At 37.2% G+C, this 21,068-nt stretch overlaps 3 protein-coding genes across 3 annotated transcripts; all 3 read left to right on the top strand.

Moving 5' to 3' along the window:
• The first annotated feature begins 663 nt into the window (after positions 1-663).
• Positions 664-4,409, top strand: LOC123767820 (neuropeptide-like protein 31). The gene is made up of 3 exons (XM_069310477.1): positions 664-984; positions 3,833-4,043; positions 4,335-4,409. The coding sequence occupies exons 1-2, from the start codon at positions 931-933 to the stop codon at positions 4,025-4,027; spliced, it is 249 nt and encodes an 82-aa protein (XP_069166578.1). The 5' UTR covers positions 664-930; the 3' UTR covers positions 4,028-4,043; positions 4,335-4,409.
• A 3,520-nt stretch (positions 4,410-7,929) lies between these two features.
• Positions 7,930-8,732, top strand: LOC123767502 (neuropeptide-like protein 31). The gene is made up of 2 exons (XM_069310480.1): positions 7,930-7,969; positions 8,501-8,732. Exons 1-2 carry the CDS (start codon positions 7,955-7,957, stop codon positions 8,720-8,722), a joined length of 237 nt encoding a protein of 78 aa, XP_069166581.1. The 5' UTR covers positions 7,930-7,954; the 3' UTR covers positions 8,723-8,732.
• Positions 8,733-14,669: 5,937 nt separating this feature from the next.
• LOC123767821 (neuropeptide-like protein 31) lies at positions 14,670-15,902 on the top strand. Its single transcript, XM_069310478.1, has 3 exons — positions 14,670-14,726; positions 15,200-15,446; positions 15,656-15,902. The coding sequence occupies exons 1-2, from the start codon at positions 14,712-14,714 to the stop codon at positions 15,428-15,430; spliced, it is 246 nt and encodes an 81-aa protein (XP_069166579.1). The 5' UTR covers positions 14,670-14,711; the 3' UTR covers positions 15,431-15,446; positions 15,656-15,902.
• The last annotated feature ends 5,166 nt before the right edge of the window (positions 15,903-21,068 follow it).

Below are 21,068 nucleotides of genomic sequence, written 5' to 3'. Positions count from 1 at the left end.
CTTATTCCTGCATTGTAGACTAGTTCTAATTCCCGAGGGGGGGTAACCTTCCCACTCCAAAGTCAGCTAGACTACCCTATCACTGCTTTCTGGAACCATCCATGTGGTCTCATGAAATATTTATGCCAGATCTATAATGAATAATCTCTGCAACAGACCTAGTTTGTTACAATTTTGTGCATGATGCTTTACGTATACTCCAGTTACTTCAGATATAGCTACTGTATATATGCTGTGTCGTGTATGCTCCTGCTGTAGTATACTCTGCAATAATAACTTTACTGAAACTCACTTCATTAGCCACACTCTCACTGAGTTCTGAACGCGATGTTTCTCCTCAGTTGATGTATTGATCTCATTAATTCTGGGACGAAAAATAAAGCTATAAGCTGGAAAATCGAGCTATAATAGGGAGGGGGGTAGTGGGTTGGGGTTGGGGTTGGTCAAACGAAGTGGTGCCTGATCCTTGTAGCGTTTAATGTTTATAATGACCACCTGTACCGCCTACGGGACGGGTATAGGGTGCATAATAAATGACTACACTAACTACCAGCTGCTGGGGGTGACGTCTTAACGAGGAACCACGTGACATGACCACATCATGTGTTACATGTAAACATTGCGGCAGCCAGGGGGGGGGGGGCACACTGTCGCTGTCTCCATGTAAAGTCACAAGCGTCAGATGTGAAAACTGAGCTGAATTGGCGGTTCGAGCATTGTGTTACAACACAACAATGAAATAACTTGTACACCTTCTCGATCATACTCATGAAGAACGAGACTGAAAAATGTCGCTATATCGGCAGTAAGCTAGTAGGCAATGATTGAGGCGGGAGGCCTGAATGAACGAAGGGACGTGGCTGGACGCTGCAGGCTAGTATGAACGAAGGGGCATGGCTGGAGACTTGAGACCTGTAGGAACGAAGGGACATGACTGGAAGCTGGAGACCAAAGAAGGGACGTGGCTGGAAGCTTGAGACTCAGGTGAGCCACAGAGATGATAGTGACGAGCAAAAGGGATGAACTACATGTAGGTGGTAAAATGATCAACGTGATCGTCAGTTTCAAATGTTAATACAAGAAGAAAAGAAAGAACGGTCGTCATTATAACATACTACATACTCTGGTGAGACCCACTAGATGCTCGCATCGAAATTACATATGGGAAATTTTACCCACCATATCAATATTATTATCTAAGAAATGTATAATTTCTTTATCATATCAGAATCACTACAGATTCATTATACATCTTGATCCTAGATGACAATGCCACTATGATCACGTACACCATAGGGGCCCTATAGGTGCCTACGTGACATTGTGCATGATCTCTCAAGGATCCAAAAGCTTCTAGAAGGATTTCTTAATTGAAAAACTATTGGAACATTAATCAATATCCGGTAGGGAATATAAATCGAATCCTTAATAACAATCGGTAGTACTATCAAGTACTACTTATAATCTTTAAATCCTGTATCTAATTATATTATAATCACATCTTATTTCAATCATATGTCTAGACAGTAAGAATAATCAATCAATATTCATTGAAAGCTACCCCTCTCAAAGGAGAGGGAGGAGCCAACGGGGGACAAAGTGAGCTACAGGAGCGCCCCTGGGCAGAACACGTTTGTTGACAAAACAGCGAAAACGTACCACGGTGCCTTGCAGACATTACTTAGCTCAGGACACCTTATCGAATTATCTTTATCACCAGCGATTACTCTCTAGAACTGGGAGAGTACCTGGACAATATCTACAAGGAAAATTCCTGGAACATTTATATCTAAATAAGTGAAGAGTGGAGCACATAGTGACACTGTCTCCACCTCCATCTTCATCAACTATCATCCTTCTGCAACTGCAGTTAAGGAAATTCACATAGCAATGCTACTAGATCATCATACAGCAAAGCTGTGATATAAAATATCATGCCTAACTTAACAAGAGAGAGTTATCTAGTCTGGCACACTGTCAGACAGACACCCGGCAGTCAGAGAAGTATATTGAAGGTTATTTAGTATATTAATTGGCCAATTGTATGCTTGTATGACTTTAATATCTAATAAGTCTGTCTGTCGGTTATAGAGCGAGGCAACACCTCATATTTCAGTAAGTTTATTAATATTGTAGTGCAGAAGTTGAATCTTCTCTAAGCACAAAACTTCATGAGTGTCCCATGTGTGGGAAAAGATTCAGTCAAGATAAATAAAACTTCATGAGTGTCCATTGTGTGGGAAAAGATTCAATCAGGCTGACTGAACCTCTTTATATAAATTGAATAAATCTACATGTATATATACTTGAATATATAAATTAAGTTAACAATTGCTTGCTTAGTTATCTGTAATTTATTATATAAGTTCATTTAATGGAATATACTTTCTAGTACTTAGTTAACAGTACTTAGACTACATTTAAGGTCATTTATCATACTTCTACAATTTAAATTGTTGTTTATAGTATAAGAATATATTGGCTGTTAATAGTTATGGTGCTAGGCTAGACTGTGCACTTGTTTGAATCTGATTTAAACAGAACCAGTCTTCAGTCATAGAATTGAATATATTAAATCTTATCCTTATATGAAATTATACAAGTTAATGTGAGATACTTGTCTGCAGGTGGACAGTGGATCTTCAGTCAACCTATCAACTAATTCATTCATCCCACCTGCCCCTTACAGTCCACAATCTGTCATTAGGAAAAGAGGAGCTAGGATTTACGACCTTAGCTAGACACTTTAGTTGAATTAATTTGCAGACAGTAATTTTTAATTTAGTTCAGTACAAGTCCCTGGTAGTTCTCCTCTCATATCAATCCCAGCAGGTTTTCCCCACATTACATATGTAAGAGAAAACACACACAAAGACTTCGACTCTGTTGTATGTGTGTATTCTCACATATATATGTACGCACTTACACGCTCTTGCGGGAATTATCTTCAACTACTGTGCTTAAACTCCTAGTTCTGCGATAATCAAGTACTGCATAATCAAGGTGATTAGCTCCTAATACCTGCAATAATCAAAATGAGTACTGCAGGTACATTGGTGAAAGCGAACAATGATAAACTTTGTCGTAATATAAATGTGCAAGAGAAAGTCATATGGTGAGTGAGAGAGAACGGTCTGGTGGACCACTATGTTTTTACAAGACATAAACTACTGTTCACCCGAGGTGGTGAATAATTAGCTGTTGATGGCTGAAGGTCATCAATAGCGGTATATAAGGTGGAGACGGCGGATGGTGGACATTAAGTACTGGTTCCTTGACTAGTAAACACTTCCAGACTTTCAAGATGTTTTCCAGAACTGTAAGTAACTGGGCTGCTCTTGTAAGAAAAAGGATAAACAGATTATTGTTCTCGAAGTTCAGAACCACTCTCGTTGAGAGTGCTGGGAAACGGTTGCTGGTACTTTCGTTAAAAGAATCATCCTTGATAAAGGGCTGGATTCAGTTACAGTTACTGGTGGGGAGGCGGAGTGGTTATAGTACCTGGTTGCATTACCGAATTCGAATCTACTAGGTGTGGAGCGAGTGGTTTCCAAATTCGTTTCAATATGATTTCCGGGAAAATAGCCGTGTCTAACTTGCTTGTCGACTAATGGTTCTAATGCTTTGTTGACACCAGCTGATGTTTTAATGTGTTAAATCTCTTAATGATAATCATTTTATTAAAATTAAATCATGTTGTGTAGTTATATTTCTGCATTTTATTCATAATATTAAATCAATACATTGAAAGGAAAGCATAATAAAATTTGGTATCCAAAATGCCTGACAGATATTTAGCATATTAAATTAACAAGAATGTTTTGTGTTGCAGGTGATGATGATGGTGTTGGTGGTGGCCGCTGTCCTGGTGGCGGCCCTGGCCGGTCCCGTGGCAGCCCCAGTAGGCAACCCCGGATTTCTTGGAGGATACGGTGGATATGGTGGCTATGGAGGATATGGTGGATATGGTGGCTACGGTAGATATGGTGGCTTTGGACGCGGATTTGGATTCGGATTCGGCCGCTGAGATTAAACACAGGCAGGTTGGTTGAGTCTTGACTCTGCTCATTACAAAAAATAAAAAAACATATATATATATATATATATATATATATATATATATATATATATATATATATATATAAATATATATATATATATATATATATATATATGCAAACAATTTGCACAACTTTCACTTATTAACTTGAACACTTTTGAATACTTTGGGTAAAGATATGATCGTCAGTATATGAAGCCATCTTCCATTCATTTCTTATATAAATATTTTAGCTAATATGGTTAGATATTAATGGTAGATTTTTGTTTTCCAGAGTTGTGCTGTTATGCTCCCGGGACCCTTCCAACCAGCAGTACATAATTATTTTTTAATAAATATTTTAATATAATTTTGTTTCATTCATCATTTCTGCGTAACATTTTAGGTCCCAGAAATAACGAATATATGAGCTCTATTTTGAATAACATTCTAAATGCTTAATAAATCTTCTATATTCAAAATTAGAATATATTCTAATTAAATTAATAAACATTTTAATGGAGTGTTAAATTAATAACACTACCTCAATGTCGTAGTGTTTGAACGAAGGTGAAGGCCCAATGTATGTATAAATTAATTTAAAACCAAATTTTCGGATGTAACTAACATCTTTTCTCAAGGTGATGTTGTAATGGTCTGTTGCACAGACCAAGCTTCTCCCTTTCTCCTCTCTCCCTGTCTCCCCTTTCCTCTTGCCTTCGTTGGTCTTCCCCTCCCTTGTTCATCCCTCCCCTTATTTCTTTCCATCTCCCCTCCCATTTGTCACAGTCCGGCCCTCACCGGTCATAAACCATAAAGTCAAGAGACCCTGGAGGATGGAGAGTCCCTCTTTGGGCCTTCTCTGTGCCCACTCCATTCCCACTCTTTCTCCTCTCCCTTGTCTTCCTATAGCCATTGACAAATTTGAGGAGCAGTAAAACTCAGCCGGTGTCATGTTCATACTCCCTGCCCTGGGTTTCCCTGGAATGAGAGCGTGGGAACGATAGGCCTCCCTGGGGTTGTCAAAGGAAATTGTAGTCAGTGTGTCTTGGGCTTGACTGGGGGTACAGAGCTATGACCTGGAGCGCTGCCATTCAACATCTGGGGCGGGTTTTCCAGGATAAGGTAAAGTTTGTCTGAATTTTGGTATATCAAAGTAATTACACTCCGATTATATTTGCCTCTTAGGGATAAATTTAGAGTAGGATATTTTTCAGTTTGATATAAATATATGTGTCTTTGTTAAATAAAGTGATTATTAATGTATTTTGTGGTTTGGTTATCTGTTCCCCTTTTTATTATTAATGTCGAGTCTTTTTATATGTACTCACCTAATTGTACTCACCAAATTGTATTTGCGGGGGGTTGAGCTTTCTCTCTTTGGTCCCGCCTTTCAACTGTCAATCAACTGGTGTACAGATTCCTGAGCCTACTGGGCTCTATCATATCTACATTTGAAACTGTGTATGGAGTCAGCCTCCACCACATCACTTCCTAGTGCATTCCATTTATTAACTACTCTGACACTGAAAAAATTCTTTCTAACGTCTCTGTGGCTCATCTAGGTACTAAGTTTCCAAATGTGTCCTGAATATGTGGTATTCTCGTGTGATATTGGAAGCCCCTATATTCTCACTAAGTAAAGTTTTATATAATTTATTCCCCCAAACATTATTTACCAAGGCTCCTATGCCCCTGAGTTCATCATTATTGATTTCTGTCCTTCCTGGGAGATCAGTAATAGACACATTCAGAGGTCAGAAAGGTGGTGGCAGTTGTGTAATTTTAAGTTGTATTCATTATTAAAATTCAATAAACCCTTCATCTGTTACTCCCCCTTCATTTAATATTTCAGTTTTAATATTAGCTGGTAGTTCATTGAGGGTCACAGTGATCTTGCAGCGGTGTTGAGTGGAGAAGGGGAGCGTTTAATGTTTATAATGACACCTGCACCGCCCACGGGACGGGTATGGGGTGGATAATAAATTACTACACTAACTACCAGCTGCTGGGGGTGACGTCTTAACGAGGAACCACGTGACGCTGCACGTGACATGACCCCGCCATGTGTTACATGTAAACATTGCGGCAGCCAGGGGGACACACTGTAACTGTCTCCATGTAAAGTCAGGAACCTCAGATGTGAAAACTGAGCTGAAGCGGCGGTTCGAGAGTTGTGTTACAACACAAGAATGAGCAAACTTGCACACCTTCTCGGTCATGTTAATGAAGAACGAGACTTTGAAAAATGTAGATATATCGGCAGTAAGGTAGTAGGCAATAATTGAGGCGGGAGGCCTATAGGAATGAAGGAGCATGGCTGGAAGGTGGAGACCTGTATGAACGAAGGAGCATGGCTGGAAGCTGGAGACCTGAATGAACGAAGGAGCATGGCTGGAAGCTGGAGACCTGAATGAACGAAGGAGCATGGCTGGAAGCTGGAGACCTGAATGAACGAAGGGGCATGGCTGGAAGCTGGAGACCTGAATGAACGAAGGGGCATGGCTGGAAGCTGGAGACCTGTATGAACGAAGGAGCATGGCTGGAAGGTGGAGACCTGTATGAACGAAGGGGCATGGCTGGAAGCTGGAGACCTGAATGAACGAAGGGGCATGGCTGGAAGCTGGAGACCTGAATGAACGAAGGGGCATGGCTGGAAGCTGGAGGCCATTATGAACGAAGGGGCATGGCTGGAAGCTGGAGGCCATTATGAACGAAGGGGCATGGCTGGAAGCTGAAGACCTGAATGAACGAAGGGGCATGGCTGGAAGCTGAAGACCTGTATGAACGAAGGGGCATGGCTGGAAGCTGGAGACCTGTATGAACGAAGGAGCATGGCTGGAAGCTGGAGACCTGTATGAACGAAGGGGCATGGCTGGAAGCTGGAGACCTGAATGAACGAAGGGGCATGGCTGGAAGCTGGAGACCTGAATGAACGAAGGGGCATGGCTGGAAGCTGGAGGCCATTATGAACGAAGGGGCATGGCTGGAAGCTGGAGGCCATTATGAACGAAGGGGCATGGCTGGAAGCTGAAGACCTGAATGAACGAAGGGGCATGGCTGGAAGCTGAAGACCTGTATGAACGAAGGGGCATGGCTGGAAGCTGGAGACCTGTATGAACGAAGGGGCATGGCTGGAAGCTGGAGACCTGTATGAACGAAGGGGCATGGCTGGAAGCTGGAGACCTGAATGAACGAAGGGGCATGGCTGGAAGCTGGAGACCTGAATGAACGAAGGGGTATGGCTGGAAGTTGGAGACTCAGATGAGCCACAGAGGTGAAAGCGGCGAGCAAAAGGCATGAACTACATTGGTGGTAAAATGACCAAGGCGATCGTCAGTTTCAAGTGTTGATACAAGAAGAAAGGAAACAACGGTAGTTCTTTCAAGCTAAGATGGCTATTATTACCCTGACGATAACATACCCTGGTGAGACCCACTAGACGCTCGCATCGAACTTACATATGTAAGAGAAAACACACACAAAGACTTCGACTCTGTTGTATGTGTGTATTCTCACATACATGTATTCACTTACACGCTCTTGCGGGAATTATCTTCAGCTACTGTACTTAAACTCCTAATTCTGCAATTATCAAGTACTGCATAATCAAAGTGATTAACTCCTAATACCTGCAATAATCAAGGTGAGTACTGCAGGAACATTGGTGAAAGTGAACAATGATTAACTTTATCATTATATAAATCTGCAAGAGAAAGTCATATGGTGAGTGAGAGAGAACGGTCTGGTGGACCGCTATGTTTTTACAAGACATCAACTACTGTTCACCCGAGGTGGTGAATAATTAGCTGTTGGTAGCTCAAGGTCATCAGTAGAGGTATATAAGGTGGAGACGGCGGATGGTGGACATTAAGTACTGGTTCCTTGACTGGTAAACACTTCCAGACTCTCAAGATGTTTTCCAGAGCTGTAAGTAACTGGGCTGCTCCTGTAAGAAAAAGGAAAAACAGGTTATTGTTCTCGAAATTCAGAACCACTCTCGTTGAGAGTGTTGGGAAACGGTTGCTGGTACTTTCGTTAAAAAGAATCATCCTTGATGGGGGGCTGGACTCTAACAGTTACTGGTGGAAGAAGTAACCACTCCGGAATAATTTTCCGGAGTGGTTATTGTACCTGATTGCATTACCGAATTCGAATCTATTGGGAGTGGAGCGAGAGTTTCAAATTCGTCTTAATATGATTTCCGGAAAATAGCCGTGTCCAACTTGCTTGTCGACTAGTGGTTCTAATGCTATGTTGACACCAGCTGATGTTTTAATGTGTTAAAATCACTTAATGATAATCATTTTATTAAAATTAAATCATGTTGAGTCGTTATATTTCTGCATTTGATTCATAGTATTAAATCAATACATTGAAAGGAAAGCATAATAATATTTGGTATCCAAAATTACTGACATATTTTGCATATTAAGTTAACAAGAATGTTTTGTGTTGCAGGTGATGATGATGGTGTTGGTGGTGGCCGCTGTCCTGGTGGCGGCCCTGGCCGGTCCCGTGGCAGCCCCAGTAGGCAACCCCGGATTTCTAGGAGGATACGGAGGATATGGTGGATATGGAGGATATGGTGGCTATGGAGGATATGGTGGATATGGTGGCTACGGTAGATATGGTGGCTTTGGAGGCTTTGGACGCGGATTTGGATTCGGATTCGGCCGCTGAGGTTAAACTAGAGCAGGTTGGTTGAGTCTTGACTCTGCTCATTGCAAAAATACAAAAAACTTATATGTGTGCAAACAATTTGCACAACTTTCAGTTATTCCCTTGAATACTTTGGGTAAAGATATTGTTGTCAGTATATCAAACCATCTTCCATTCATTTCATATTTATAAATATTTAGCTAATATGGTTAGACATTAATGGTAGATTTTTTGTTTTCCAGAATTGTGCTGTTATGCTCCCGGGACCCTTCCAACCAGCAGTACATAATTATTTTTAATAAATATTTTAATATAATTTTGTTTCATTCATCATTTCTGCGAAGCATTTTAGTTCCCAGAAATAACGAATATTTGAGCTCTATTTTGAATAACATTCTAAATGCTTAAAAATCTCCTATATTCTAAATTAGAAAATATATTCTAATTAAATTAATAAACTTTTTATGGAGAAACCTCCCACAATGTCGTAGTGTTTGAATGAAGGTGAAGGAAAGACCCAAGGTATGTCTAAATGAATTAAAGAACAAATTTTCGGATGTAAGCATCATCTTTTCTCAAGATGTATACAATGAGTACATATACAATGAAAACATTGTATACAGCACCTTGAAAAAGGTTGTTAGTTACATCCGAAAAATTGGTTTTTAATACATTTAAAACATAAATTGAGTCTTTTCTTTAAACATTTTAATAATAAAAACTGCCAAAATAAATATTTTGACTTGAATGTTAATTAAGGATGTTAATGAGATAACATTGGTGTTATATTAATTGTTATTGGTTTTTAAATTAAACGAAAAAGTATACTATTTTATTATAAAAACTTAAAATATTTTTCAATCAATATAATTTGTAAATGGATATTTTAATTATAATTAATTATAGTTAAAATTGCCGGAAAAAACAATTAAACTATTTAATAATATAAGTTTAAAATATTCTCCCAATAATAATATTTACTAAGTCTGCTTGCGCAGAGTTAGCGTTTTGAAAATCAAAACATAATTTTCACCAGTGAAATTTGCTGACATTTAATAAATTTTCATTATTTACTTCCATCTCCAGTTACTATTCCTTCAACTCTCACACCCACTACAACATTCAAATTTAAAACTAACTTAGCCGTCTATTTTAATGGCATTTGAATAAAAAACATGCAAAAATATAACATACACTTGCTAGTCATCCTGTTGATTCTGCTACATGCAGTTGAGAGAATCAATCGTGAGTTATGGGTGCGGCATATAGTTGAGGGTGAGGCATAGTTGTGGGCGGTAAGGGTTGTAATTTGGTTTCTTTAGTTGTCTCACTGTTTCTCGGTGTGTATACAACAGGGAGGTTACTTTAGTTGTGGAATATGTGTAGGACTAAAGTATACTTACTTCAGATTTAGAAGAACTAAGAAATACCCAGAGACCTGAAAGCTGCAGTATTAAAAACTATGACAACTTTTGTAATAATAGGTATTTGTATGGTCAGCACAGTAACCGGACTAGACAATGTGATGTAGTCATTGTGCGAATTCGCCTTAGCTATAGGCACATCTGGCAGGTTAGTGAGACTGAGTCATTACCAGAATATTCAGATTGCAAACTCTGTGACAAACTTTTAATGCATTCACTAGAACACTATATGAGAAATGTGAATGTGAAACTGTGAAAGATTTTATACCTCCAGTCCTATTGTACCACCAACTGTGTAACTATTTCCTTGAATCTAGTGTACTGGACGACATCCTAACACTTTATCCAAAATTTGCTTTTCCATTTTAAAAATGAAGAACAATTTTATTTTATTTATACTATTTTTAAGCTGCATCATTTACGAACCCATCCCTCTCCTTGTGTGGCAGTGCACAATAGAAAGTCGAATTTACATATTTGTACATTGAAACGTGTATACTGTCTAATGAAGTTGATTGTAACCATGATATATGTGCTTCAGCTTACAGTTTAGTCTTATGTATTATTAAATTTGATACAGAAGTAATAATACAGCTGATTCCATCTATTGGTAGAAAAGCACACTAACAAAACAGGCCAAGGCAACAGCAGCCATAAAAGACAGCATGGGCCATCTACTGGCATAATATTGCACTATCAGCTTGCCAACAGCAACTTGCATTTTATTGGTGGAAATTTTTTGTTGACATTCACCGCAACAGCCAATCATAGGAAGGGACCAACTGAAAGTTCTACCCATTAAATACTATCATGGGTGTTCATCACACCAGCCCTGCTTATGACAATTTTTTCCGACTCAAATCTACCCAAAGTGACCTTTTCAACCATTTGAAATTGATAATTAAGTGAAAACGAAATATTGTAGGATATAACCACTGTCTATACAAATATGGCTTGGATACTTAACTGTGAGGTAATCAGTTGGTGAACTTTGTGCTAAATTCTGCGCCTCTTTCAGTCGAGTTTCATCGGGACACATTTTCCCTGGCCAGAAAGAGGCTGCAGCGAACACTCGTGATCTATTTGCCCGCCTGGTAATAACGCTTACGCTGCGACATGCGTCGATTGATGTATAGCAGTAAATTGATATTTTAATTATAATTAATTATGATTAAAATTGCCGGAAAAACAATTAAACTATTTAATAATATAAACTTAAAATATTCTCAAATACTACAATGCTTTGTATTCTCATAAACCCAATGTACCTTCTTATATATATATATATATATATATATATATATATATATATATATATATATATATATATATATATATATATATATATATATATATACTGTGTATATATATATGTCGTACCTAGTAGCCAGAACTCACTTCTCAGCCTACTATGCAAGGTCCAATTTGCCTAATAAGCCAAGTTTTCATGAATTAATTGTTTTTCGACTACCTAACCTAACCTAACCTAACTTTTTCCGCTACCTAACCTAACCTAACCTATAAAGATAGGTTAGGTTAGGTTAGGTAGGGTTGGTTAGGTTTGGTCATATATCTACGTTAATTTAAACTCAAATAAAAAAAAATTGACCTCATACATAATGAAAAGGTTAGATTTATCATTTCATAAGAAAAAAATTAGAAAAAATATATTAATTCAGGAAAACTTGGCTTATTAGGCAAATCGGGCCTTGCATAGTAGGCCGATAAGTGCGTTCTGGCTATTAAGTACGACATATATATATATATATATATATATATATATATATATATATATATATGTCGTACCTAGTAGCCAGAACTCACTTTTTGTCCTACTATTCAAGGCCCGATTTGCCTAATAAGCCAAGTTTTCCTGAATTAATATATTTTTTCTAATTTTTTTCTTATGAAATGATAAAGCTACCCATTTCATTATGTATGAGGTCAATTTTTTTTTATTGGAGTTAAAATTAACGCAGATATATGACCGAACCTAACCAACCCTACCTAACCTAACCTAACCTATCTTTATAGGTTAGGTTAGGTTAGGTAGCCGGAAAAGTTAGGTTAGGTTAGGTTAGGTAGGTTAGGTAGTCGAAAAAGCATTAATTCATGAAAACTTCGCTTATTAGGCAAATCGGGCCTTGAATAGTAGGCCAAAAAGTGAGTTCTGGCTACTAGGTACGACATATATATATATATATATATATATATATATATATATATATATATATATATATATATATATATATATATATATATATATATATCGTCAAATAAGAAATTAGAATATAAAAATATTTAAGTTTTGAAATTTTAAAACAAACAATGAAAAAGCTAATATTTCCATTTGGAAAGATGGGAAACCTTATTATCAGACATAAAGCGTCTACTTGATACACATGTGATTGTTATGCAATCTCTTCTAATAAAATTATCAGAAAGACGAAATCTATGCAAACTCGCCGTGCAAATAAAGGTGCTAGTTTCCTAATAAAGTAAAACAATGTCCAACATGCAATTTATTCAAAAGTAGAACAATGAAGTATCAAATTTCGTCACTATAGTACCTCATCTTTAGGTACAAACTCACCTAGTATTTTACTAGGCATTCAGGCATTGTATGTACTGGCTCTATCTAGAAATCCAACATTATGTTTGTAACTCATTTCCAATGTAAGTACCTCTACCTGAATAAACATCTTACTATCTAGAAATTCAACTACATCAATATAATTTATTTTGCCCCTATATATTATTATGATATCACGCCATTGTAATTTAGCAGTATGTATTATTATAGTAATTATATGAGTTCGAAGTCTATTATTATACAGGCGTTATTAAATTATTTTTTTTGCGTAAAGATTGTTTATCCTAATTTATATTCTTTGCAAATTCCGAGTTCGGACCTGCCCTGAACGCTTGCATGATAGTGGCTTTGAAAAAGTGTACTACTTAATAACAAAATATGTAGTTTCGCACAACTCTTTACATATATAAATAAATAAGTACATCAACTAATAAATAAATAAAAATAGTGAATATGTCTTGAGAAAGTCTTCTCTTTCTCCCTTTAGGCATCCCTAAAAATACTGCGTTTTCTTCGACATAGACAAATAATGAAATTTTAAAAGAAAACGATCTAAATTATAGGTACAACGCTCAATATTGGAATTAAATTAACAAAGTTTTCTACGGGCTCACCATAGCCCGTGCTACTTGGAACGTTTTGTTCCAGATAGCGAATCTAAAACAACAACAACAACAAAGTTTTTAATACAAAATAATGTGCAGAATCAAATTTTAAATAAATATTCAACTTTTGCTTTTTATTTCTTTGCAAAAAGATAAAGTATAATAAACTTTTATAACTGTTTTAAATGTTTATACAACATTGTTAATATTTTACTATAAGTAGACGAGCTCTTTGTTAATTATTGCACCTTATCCATTAAGTAACGTTTATTCAGTTAATGTGTACATTGAAAGGTATATTTAATTTTTCGTTATAGGTATACTGAATATGTAGTCCTGAACTACAGTATATTTGCTGGTTATTCAGTAAGCAACATGGTAGCTTTTAATGACCCAAATAAGTTTATCTACACCGTTGAAGCGCTATATATGTAAGTGAATCCTGGTTCTAGGCGTACATATACTAAAGTATTCGTGGTGGTTCGTCAGTACGCAACTGTTGTGGTCTAAATCTCCACGTTAAATCAGAAGCACATTCTTAAACACGTGTACTTTAATTATCTCAATATATAATAGCACTTTAGACTTTACATAATTCTACGCCCGAGTATTGAGAGTCAGTCTTGACTAGAGCATTCTATCTGGTAGGACTTTTTTGTTAAAAATTACGGTAATAACCCCTCCAGACGTAGATTATCTTTAATCCCAACACCAAACCAGATTGTAAATAATTTAGCAGTTGTGCTAGTTATGTATCTTCACTGATTAATATGCTGCGACGTTTCGTGGACGGTAGAGTGCATGAATGCATGCTTGAAACCCAGATGAACAAAAGGGGTAGGGATTGTAGGTGGACCCAGATGAGCCAGAGAGCATGGATGAAAGCTCGAGACCATATGAAGGAAGTGACAAGGATGGAAGAGGAAGACTCAGATGAACCAAAGATATGTTTTTCTTTTGCGTGAGAGTGACGAGCATGAGAAATCAACAAGCAGGTATGATGACCAAGGCCATCACCAATATCGAATATAAATACGAGAGAAGTAAGAGTGAGATATGTGTTTGCTCAACTGTATGTACTAATATATATCCTTGCGGTGACTGAGCTTCACCAGCTGGACTCCCTAATAATGAAGTGTGAGTGAGTGCTGCAGATGAGTCGGTAAAAGTATACCGTGGTGAAAGAGAGAACGGTCTTGTGGATCGACAAGTTTTTACAAGGGATAAACCACTCTTCACCCGAGGTGATGAGGCCAGTACTTAGTTCTCAGTGGCTGAAGGTCATCAGTGAACTTTAGGTTGGTGGCGGTATATAAGGTGGTGGATACAAAGAGGTGAACATTGTGCACTGTGACTCCCAGAACAGTAAACACCTGCCAGCTTACAAGATGGTCTCCAGAGCTGTAAGTAACAGAACTGCTCCTAGCTTCAGAACTACTCTTGGTGAGGGGGACTGTCAAACAGTTATTGTTACCGAGGGAAACAGAATCGTCGCTGTTGCGAGTACAGACTAATATTTACTGAGTGTCTGACTTATAGAACTATTCTGAATTTCAGGACAGTCGAACAGTCAAGCAGTAACTGGTCCAGCGACAGAGAGGTTATTGTATCTGGTTGGCGAGATGGTTTCTATAAAATTGCCATATCCAACCTCTAATTGTCGACAAAGTGGTTTTAATGCTGTGTTGAGACTACCTTATCGGTTAAAATCACTTAAAGTTAACTTTATTAAAATCAAATCACGATTCATTTTATTTCTGCAGTTTCATTTGATTCATATTAATCAAAACATTGAAAGGTAAGCATAATAATATTTGGTATCCAAAATTGGCTGATATTTAGCATATTAAATTAACAAGAATGGTTTGTGTTACAGGCGATGATGGTGGTGTTGGTGGTGGCCGCTGTCTTGGGGGCAGCCCTGGCCGGTCCCGTGGCAGCCCCGGTAGGCAACCCCGGATTTCTTGGAGGCTACGGAGGATATGGTGGATATGGTGGCTATGGTGGATATGGTGGGTATGGAGGATACGGTGGATATGGGGGCTACGGTGGATATGGCGGCTATGGTGGCTTTGGACGCGGATTCGGGTTCGGATTTGGCCGCTGAAGTTAAATTGTATCAGGTAGGTTGACTCTTGTGTGTGCTCATATAAAAAGAAAATAATACACATATCTCCGTGTAAACAATTTGCATAACTTTAATTTATTATATTGAACACGTTTGAATACATCTGGTAAAGTAATTGTTGACAATATATCAAAAGTCCTCTTCCATCTGTGCTCATGTTCATGTACGCTGTATGTAATCCAATATCGAATCTTTCTTTGCCAGAGATGAGCTGTCATAACTGCACGATCTTTGTGAGCAACCGCAATAGACACAGGTCCATATGAATAAAAGAAACTGCAGGAGGCCTTTTGGACCATACGATGAGGCTCCTATTTTATCAACCCAGACTCATTCATATAGTTTACCCGATTTTACCCGAGTTTATGTGTAATCTGCTCTTTAAACAAACCTGCGATCCGACCTTTGTTATGTTGTTCCGTTAATTTGTTCCATAAATTAACTACCCTATTCCTAAACTAGTTTTTAACCTATTTCTAAACCATTATTTGTTAATAAATACATGAATACATCTTTATTTCATTCACCGTTTCTGAGTAATATCTTAAATCTCAACGGGTTCACGTTGGCCATTGGAATACAGCCTGTGTGCGGGTTCACTGTGCATCTAGTGGAAAACACACTTAATGAACCTAACTCGGTAGCTTTCTGACATGGAAGAGATGTGGCTGATCTGTTTATATTCTACAAAGTCCACGAGATGAACACTTGTCACATAGCCTCTCTACAGCTAATTTCCTCGTAAATGAACTACCAGAACATTTGGAGTAACATGTGACTATACAGGTACGCTGAATACTGGCTTAGATCATGGCTTACCATTATCTAAGCCAGCATTCACAGAGATTAGGACTAATTGTTTGAGGGAGATAAGTTCACTTTGTATGTGTTTTCTTATTATAAGTAGTGTTATTTGTTATTTTTACATTGTAGTAAGCAACGATATTTAATAAGTTTCTTTTGCAAATTAGTTTAAATTTATGACTTGAGTATTATAAATTTTATGTATTCGAGACTTTGTGGAAACTAATTGAAAATACAGATGATGTTTGTCACATCAATTGTTTTTTTTATCAAGAAGTTCATTATATATATATATATATATATATATATATATATATATATATATATATATATATATATATATATATATATATATATATATATATATATATATATGTCGTACCTAGTAGCCAGAACGTCGTACTCGGCCTGCTTTGCAAGGCCCGATTTGCCTAATAAGCCAAGTTTTCCTGAATTAATATATTTTTCTCTAATTTTTTTCTTATGAAATGATAAAGCTACCCATTTCATTATGTATGAGGTCAAATTTTTTTTATTGGAGTTAAAATTAACGTAGATATATGACCAAACCTAACCAACCCTACCTAACCTATCTTTATAGGTTAGGTTAGGTAGTCGAAAAACAATTAATTCATGAAAACTAGGCTTATTAGGCAAATCGGGCCTTGCATAGTATGCTGAGAAGTGCGTTCTGGCTACTAGGTACGATATATGTATATATATATGTATATATATATATATATATATATATATATATATATATATATATATATATATATATATATATATATATATATATATATATATATATATATATATATATATATATAATGATACCTATAAAAAAAAAATGGTAGACCAAATGGAGTGGTCACAATTTTATTGAATACCACAATTTTCAATAAAACAGGTTCCTCAGTGTCCGGACATGAAGCGGTTCAAGTTCCCCTTCTAAGGAGTGTGTCTGAGAGTCATCAACACTCGAAGCTTAATAACCATATCCTTCCTAAGGCAGACTTTTGCTAACAATCACTTGCGAGAAAGCCACTCTACCACTGACCTATTCACAAAACCTTTGCGTTCTTTAGAAGCTTAGTCATTTGTGAGAAAATTGAGCCAGTCTTCACACATTTATTTACTTAAGTAAAAATTAAGTCGGTTTAAATGACAACTCAAATAGTAATTATTGACAGATCAAATTATGATAAATTACTGGAGTAGGTAGTTCATATGTTGATTTCAAATGGGAAATATCTTTATTACTTTGATTAAAATATCTTAAAAAACCAGAGTTAATTACACTAAACAAATTAAATATAATTGTGGTTTTAGATTCAGCTACTCTGAACAAACGTTCAAAGTAGCACCGGCTATGGTGAGCCCGCAGTGGACTTATTAAGACAATTAATTTCCTTTAAACTAAACTACTACAGCAATTTATATTAAGAATGTCGCATAAATGTTAATAAACGTAAATAAATTTTTAATAAACAGAGAACCGAGCGTCTTGTAGGGATTGATATTATATTAATTGTACTAACAATATATATATATTCACGTGTTTATATTTACTTTTAGTTTTGTCTACGTTAATTTCTCTATTTTCTTATTTTTGTTGCAAAAGCAACAATATTGTTTAATAACTAGTCCAGATAAGTTACTCCTTATCTAAAGTCTTTTTTTCTCATAAGTACTCATCACTTCGTTATATCAAATACTCGTTATATCAAATACTCATTATTTCTTTGTGAAGACTACTTAATATGTGAACTCTTTGTTAAGTATAAATTTTTCAGTGTGTAAGTTTTGCAACGTGAAAATTATATTATTTATTATTGGTTATATATGTAAATTGTTAATAAAATGTATTTATATGTTCAAGTTATATTATTTATTACTTTGAAATTCTACATTTTTTCTATATTTTAAGCAAAATTTACAGGATGACAAAAAACATGGAAATTCTCTTAAATTATTTATTTGAAAGTATTAATCGAATACAAAATATTTTTTTATAATACAACTGCCTGCGATGTGGACACAACCGGTTGTGTAGATCTGTGGAAATATATTATATGAAAATGATGTTATCATACATTTTTTCTACAATACTGTCACCGAAATGTTTTAGCTAGATTCTTAACACAGGCGTTCAAACATACACGAACACTATAAACACACACAAACGCACATAAATACACAATGCAAACATGCACGTACATAATAAAGAATCATTTAATAAACACACGTACTCAACAAACAGAAACACGCAAAAACAAACACACAAGCACACTACATATACACGCATACAACAAACACATTCGTTCACATCATTGTATACGCTGGCCCAGACTCTGGAATTAAAATAACTGGCACAAATGGCTAAATATTTGTTCAAACATTTTATAGGTAACTGTAAACAAAATATGAGATTTTCAAACAACAACAACTTACTCGACCCGGCTGAGCCTCAGTGGCCGTATCCACGTCCATATCCGTATCCACCACCGTATCCTCCTGCATACCCATATCCGCCGTAGCCACCATGTCCACCTAATCGTCCATATGGACCTCCATATCCACCAAAACTGCTGCCATATCCCCCTCGATATCTGCCCAAGCCACCGTATCCACCAAATCGGCCATAACCGCTGTTATATCCGCTGCTATAACCACCATATCCGCCGTAGCCACCATATCCGCCGTAGCCACCATATCCAGAGCTACTGACACTGTAGCTGGTCCCTCCGGGTGCTGCCACAGGACCGGCCAGGGTTGCCCCCAGGACGCAGGCCGCTACCAGCACCATCATCACCTGGTAAACATAAAACAAATAACTTCACTGAAATAATTGTATACACAAGACCATGATGAATGGCTAAAGCATCGCTGTTTTCGAACATAAAAAATTAAAAGAATGTACGACTGACAAGAGAATTAGAGGGTTGTAGCAGTCAGAATTGAGTCTTCATCAACATTACTGGAAAGATTATTGATGCTGAAGTTGAAGCTGGTCAACACAGGATGACAGATGTTGACCAGCTCTGTCAACATCCATAACTCAATCAACATCAGCAGTTCTGTCAGCATCAACAGTTGTCCCAATATAAGCAAATCTGCTATAATTATGTAATAGACGGTATTACATGTCCTCTATAACAGAGGATATAAATATGGACATGATGTACCATCAGCTAGTTTTAACAAAGTATCAGCTGGTATCAACAAAGCATCTGTCGGAATCAACACTGTTCCAGTTTGTCTCAATACAGCATCAGCTCAGAAAGGTGGTATGAACACTGCTAAAGCTGGTATCAACAGAGCATCAGCTTAACTTTGTCTAAACACAATATCAGAACCAGGAGGTCCTAAGAACAACATGAACACCAGCTATTGACCAGCTCGGACAACTTCAGCAGGATATATATCAACATCAGCAGGTGTATCAACATCAACAGGTGTATCAACATCAACAGGTGTATCAACATCAACAGGTGTATCAACATCAGCAGGTGTATCAACATCAACAGGTGTATCAACATCAACAGGTGTATCAACATCAGCAGGTGTATCAACATCAGCAGGTGTATCAACATCAACAGGTGTATCAACATCAGCAGGTGTATCAACATCAGCAGGTGTATCAACATCAACAGGTGTATCAACATCAGCAGGTGTATCAACATCAGCAGGTGTATCAACATCAACAGGTGTATCAACATCAGCAGGTGTATCAACATCAGCAGGTGTATCAACATCAACAGGTGTATCAACATCAGCAGGTGTATCAATATCAGCAGGTGTATCAACATCAGCAGGTCTGTCACTCACAGCTCTGGAGACCATCTTGACTAGATGAAGGCGTTAACTTGTCAAGGAGTCACAGTGGATACTGACCATCACTCGTGTCCCCACCACTATATATATATATCACCAACCATACTTCCCTGACGCCTGGGTTTCTTACCATTAATCTCTGAACACTTAACAGTACGCAACGTCAGGCTATTTTAGTCTGCTAATTGATCACTTGCTCAAGACATTACTTGCTGAGTTAGCTGATTCTTTCATAAGTCAGAGGAAGTGCAGCCGCTTATTTTACACATCTATACGACATTCTCGCCACGCACATTCGGGTAAGATGATATTACGCACTTGAGTAATTTGTGTAATTATCTCAGTAATTAATGATTGAGACAGGCTTCAGGTGAGGTAACGGTCGTATATATATATATATAGTGATGGAGAGACAGGTTGTGGACAGCGTCGACTGTGATTCCCTGACAAGAGAACACCATCAGCTGGGCAAGATGATCTCCAGAACAGTGAGTGACAGATCTGCTGATGTTGACACAGCTGCTTATGTTGAAAGAACTGTCGACAAGTTACAGCCCCGCTCCTGTGCCAGGTAAATCCACTACGGGCTCACCATAGCCCGTGCTACTTTTTATTTATTTATTTATTTATTTATTTATATATATACAAGAAGGTACATTGGGTTTGTGAGAATACATTGAATAGTACAGTATTTACAATCTTGTAAAGCCACTTGTACGCGCAGCGTTTCGGGCAGGTTTCGGGACTTGGAACTTTTTATTCCCATTAGCTGAATCTTAAACAACAACAGAACTGTCGATCCTGAGAGAATTGCTGTTGTGGATGTTAACAGAGCTGGGTCAACTTTTGTCGTGCTGTGTTGAGGCAAGCTAAAAATATTGACTTCTGCATCAATAATCTTCATAGTTATGGTGATGAAACCTCAATTCTGACTGCTAAAACCCTCTAATTCTCAGCCATTCATCATGATCTTCTG

This window comes from Procambarus clarkii, chromosome 67, assembly GCF_040958095.1.
Source record: "Procambarus clarkii isolate CNS0578487 chromosome 67, FALCON_Pclarkii_2.0, whole genome shotgun sequence".
Classification (NCBI taxonomy): Eukaryota; Metazoa; Arthropoda; class Malacostraca; order Decapoda; family Cambaridae; genus Procambarus; species Procambarus clarkii.
This window is presented reverse-complemented; position numbering and strand designations above follow the sequence as displayed.